Here is a 4,697-nt window from a genome sequence, read left to right on the forward strand (position 1 = left end):
CTACTTTAAAGAATCTAAAATCTAAAATCTATTTTGATTTGTTTAACACTTTTTTGGTTACTACAATATTATTCCATATGTGTTAATTAATTTAACGTTTTGATGTCTTCACTATTATTCTACAATGTAAACCCTTGAATGAGTAGGTGTGTCCACACTTTTGACTGGCACTGTATTGTAATGAAACAGCAGGGAGCAGGTCTCGAACCCTCGACCTTCTAGCCCGAGGTCCAGCTATCGATCGTGCCGCAAAAGCATGTGTAACGGATGTGAAACGGCTAGTTTAGTTAGCGGTGCACGCTAAATAGCGTTTAAATCGGTGACGTCACTTGCTCTGAGACCTTGAAGTAGTAGTTCCCCTTGCTCTGCAAGGGCCGCGGCTTTTGTGGAGCGATTGGTAACGATGCTTCGAGGGTGACTGTTGTTGATGTGTGCAGAGGGTCCCTGGTTCGCGCGGGAACGGTCTAAAGTTATACTGTTACACATGCTCGAGAGGAAGAGTCGATTTCCGCGTTTATAAACCCAGGGTCGTTACATTATATATATAATCTAATGAAGTTAGATCTATAAACTTGTTTTATTCCAGCAGGGGAGCCTTAAGATAAATAATACACTTGGTTAGAGAGAAATTGTATTCCGTTTTTTTTTTTTTTTTTGTAGTGAGTATGTTTGGGGCTAAATGTCTTTCCTCATCGTACCCTACTTGGCAGGAAGAGGGTATTCTTTTGAAATATGCGCATGTCCAGCAGCCAACTGAGCCAAGCTAACGTTTTAAAGTGATGTGTATTTAATCTTTAAGGGTACATTTTACACATAGCGGGGGACGTTTTCCCCAATAGTGGGACCAAACGGCCCCTTTATAAAGTTGCTGTTTTAAGTTCTGCCCACTTATGTGTTTGTCTAAGGATATCCATTATGTACATATCTAAATCTTACCAAACGTTGCTTTTTTTCTGTCAGAAAATCTAATTTTCTATTGCGCAAAACCGTGACACGCTAGAGAGAGAGGGGGGGGGGGTATTTCCCACCCTATTTGTATATGGAGATCGGAGATCGGTTATAAAGGAAGGTCAGATGAATCCTGGAATCTACTAAACCGGTTAATTCGCTCACAGAAAGAAGACGGTGGACAGATTTTCAACTGCTATGGGGATCCTCAAATTCTTCATGGGGTACAGATGCATAACCAGGGCCTAAAATGAACACCCACCACATGCCAAATGACAGTAGATTTTGGCATTGGAGGGTATAAAATGTCTATTTCACCAGCCACGTTTGCAGGTGATCAGGGCTCCACAGTGCGAGCATTTCACTCGCATTAATTTGGTGAATAAAAATAGTCAAGTATGATCTCATGTATAGTAAAACAAATGCTGCAATAGTTGTTTTAAAAGCATCTCCGCCGTTTTGTTTCATATCTGGTCAATTAATCGGGCAAAGTCAAAGAACTACGAATCCTATTCAGCACTTCGCGCTGCAACACTGCCTGGCTGTGCGTATGTGAAGAGCTGAGTGAAATATTCATTTTTAGAAGCGCTGCGCACATGCATAAAAGTTGGTCTAATTTACTTGAAACGAGAGTCTACTGAAGTGAGACTGTGTTGTTGTGTTTCTTGACTATTTACATTGTTTTGTTCACAAGCTAGGTTGTTTTTCTATGTTTGAGTTTTAAATGCTAGGGAAGAGGTGACAACGCTTCTACTAGTCAGACTGAAAGTCACAGTCACAAACATGACTCTAGTCGCGCTACCACGGTAACCTCCCGACCTTAAAGGGGGCAGGTGAAATGTTTTGTCTCATCTGTGATATTTTGGTTAAAAGACTCAGGCCACAAAACATTTAATTAAACAATGCACCACGTTAGTTACTTCTTACTAGACAATACATTTATTGTTTTAGAAACATTACAAAGCATGTTTATCAATTTTGTTGTGTTTTGTTAGTGTAATTTTAGGGGCAAAAACTATTTGGGCTGGTAAAAAAAACGAGTGGCTGGTAGAGATTTTTTAATCTAAAGGTCATTTTTATACCCTGTACATAATGCTGTGAACGCTGCCTGCTGTGTGGGGTATTGGCTTGGTTTGAAGAAGTTTCATGAAACTGTGTATGTCTAAATGACAGCTATTTAACCATGTGAGAATTTGCCTAACATAAGTCATTGGGCATCAAAAAGTAGAGCATATTTACAAAGGAATGTTTCTGATCCAAGTTGGCCTGTAACACAGGCGCTTACATCAGCACATAGATACAAATATGTTTGTGTTGAGTCCAAAGCTTACTCTGCTTTCTTGGTCTAATATGGACCAAAGCAACTTGTACTGTCTAATGCTTCACTGTAACACTAATAGCCTAGTGTGACTCTTATCTATATATATAGATATATATATGTATATATAGATATATATATATGTATATATATACCGACCGGATCTAACCTTGAGTAGATCCCACAACCTTGCATGTGTCTGTGTATGTAGGTATACATTCATTTAACTTGAGGCATAACGTTTTTTGTTTAACCCATCTTTTCTCCCTCTGTCATTAAACTTCTACTCCTGCTCTAATTCTTTCCCCTGTTCTTTCCCCCAGTAACTCCCACTCTGGGCCAGACATGTCTGTGATAGTGGGAGAGGGGCGGGTCAAAGCCTGGAGGGTCACCAGAAGCATCACCTACTACTGCACCAGCGATACCCATGCCCCCTCTCCTCCTACCTCCTCCTTATCCTCCCATCTAGACTCTCCTCTTCCCTCCCCCTCCTACTCCCTCTCTGCCCCCTTTATCTCAGACATGCCCTCTCACCCCACCGTTTCCTCAACTCTCACCCCTTCATTTTCGGATGTACCAACCCTCTCTCCATCTTCGCCCACCTCCTCCCCCCGTCCCCTCCTCCTGCTTTTCCCGTGGCTGGGCGCCCGACCGGGGGCCATGGCGAAGTACCGGGACCTCTACCTGGAACGCGGCCTGGACATCCTATCTGTGGAGAGCACTGTGTGGCACTTCCTGTGGCCTCGCTGGGGGCTGGAGTACGGGGCTGAGGTCCTGGAGGTCCTGGGAGACCCGCGTTTCAAAGGTCGCCCCCTTCTGGTCCACGCCTTCTCCATCGGCGGGTACACCTTCACCCAGCTGCTCAGCCAGATGGTCAGGGAGCCACACAAGTACCCAGGCCTGGCCCAACAGGTCGTAGGACATGTCTATGACAGCATGGTGGTCGGGTCGCTGGAGCATATGGCTAAAGGTGAGAGAGGGGAAGGAAAGGAGGTAGGATTGTCAGTTTGGATTATTTGGAAAAGAGAGGGATCTGTTACTGAGACGGTGTATGTGTGACAGAGAAAAGCCTGCACTTTACATCCTTGTTTGTCACAATGTTGCTGTGTGATGAAGACCTAGTACTCCCACCTTACCTGCTCCACAATATTGGATTATATTCAAATATATTTGCTGATTTAGAGGAGACTTTTCACACATGATAGTATGTTATTGTGTTTACTGTATGGAGAAATTACATAGGCCTATCCCATTGAATTAACAAGAACTGAAATGTAATTAATAATATAATCTGTGTGTGTCTGTGTGTGCCTCAGGCCTGGGTCTGACCCTGTTCCCTCATATCGAGCCCCTGGTGCGATACACTGCTCTGCTCTACTTCTGGCTCTTCAAGTCCCAGACGGTGTACTACTACGACAAGTCAATCCAGGTCTTCTACAACAGCCCCGTCACCGCCCCGGCGCTCTTCTTCTTCTGCGAGAACGACGCGCTGTGCGACCCCGTCGCCATGGAGGCGGTCCTCGACTTCTGGAGGAAGCGGGGCATTGCTGTGGAAACCGGGAAGTGGAAGGAGTCTGTGCACGCTGCTCATCTACGCTGTCACCCGGAGGAGTACCTCTCCACGTTGGAAAAATTTATGATCTCGCGCAACATCGCCCCCCTCAGGGAGAAGATGTAAATGGCTCATGTGCTAATCACAGTGGGGTTTGATAATTCAATAAAGCCTGCATACTCATGTTCAAAGGAAGTCTGCATTATTGACTTCCCGGTTGCAATAATAACAACCTATCTCCTAGCATTTGTTTACCTATTATTATTATCATTGCCAAGGCCATGTGGCAACATGTACAGTTATAGCATCTTCATTTTACCAGCATTGCTGTAGCAAAATAATCCTGCAGCAGCGTTTAGTCCATGACGTTGCTTGATCGGTGGTTAGGCTTTTAGCTGGACAAAAGTAGGCTACATGAGAAGTCTAATACTGTTAATATAACCGTGTGTTAGTGTGGATTTTCACTGAATTTATGTACATCACCAAGGCTCATCTGTATTTCTTGTGGTCCAGGATCCGAGTTTGGCAAACTCTGGTCTGTGACACAGTCCATACGCACCAGATAACAGCAAGGTCACTATGTTAACGGTGAAACACATGACAGACACAGCTCACTATACGTTGATTCGCAATAGATATTTATTTAGTACTTATTGTAAATATTGATTGTAATTGTTTTTACATGAGTATATATTCATTCTCAATAGCTGGTGACAGGGAGTACAGTGGGAGAGAGGAAGAGAGAGGGAGAGGAAACATTTTGAAGATGAGAAAGAACTGAAGAGGAGGAATACAGAAAGGAGTGGGAGGGTTTGAAGAAAGGAACGAAATAGAAAAGAAACACCGGAGATGGGGAAGAGATAATATCAGAGGTGGAAA

The 4,697-nt window shown here is 43.7% G+C and overlaps 1 protein-coding gene across 1 annotated transcript; it reads left to right on the forward strand.

Annotated features, from left to right (window-relative positions):
• Nucleotides 1-1,022: 1,022 nt before the first annotated feature.
• LOC112233921 lies at nt 1,023-4,009 on the forward strand. The gene is made up of 3 exons (XM_042300484.1): nt 1,023-1,172; nt 2,590-3,236; nt 3,583-4,009. The coding sequence occupies exons 1-3, from the start codon at nt 1,147-1,149 to the stop codon at nt 3,942-3,944; spliced, it is 1,035 nt and encodes a 344-aa protein (XP_042156418.1). The 5' UTR covers nt 1,023-1,146; the 3' UTR covers nt 3,945-4,009.
• Nucleotides 4,010-4,697: the final 688 nt, after the last annotated feature.

The sequence above is a fragment of the Oncorhynchus tshawytscha genome, linkage group LG17 (genome assembly GCF_018296145.1).
Source record: "Oncorhynchus tshawytscha isolate Ot180627B linkage group LG17, Otsh_v2.0, whole genome shotgun sequence".
NCBI lineage: Eukaryota > Metazoa > Chordata > Actinopteri > Salmoniformes > Salmonidae > Oncorhynchus > Oncorhynchus tshawytscha.

Excerpts from the sequence above, each read along its gene's own strand:
- LOC112233921 (XM_042300484.1), top strand. The coding sequence starts at position 1,147 with ATGGGGATCCTCAAATTCTTCATGGG. Across the intron at positions 1,173-2,589 it reads ATCCTCAAATTCTTCATGGG|TAACTCCCACTCTGGGCCAG; the intron begins GTACAGATGCAT and ends TCTTTCCCCCAG. Across the intron at positions 3,237-3,582 it reads GCTGGAGCATATGGCTAAAG|GCCTGGGTCTGACCCTGTTC; the intron begins GTGAGAGAGGGG and ends TGTGTGCCTCAG.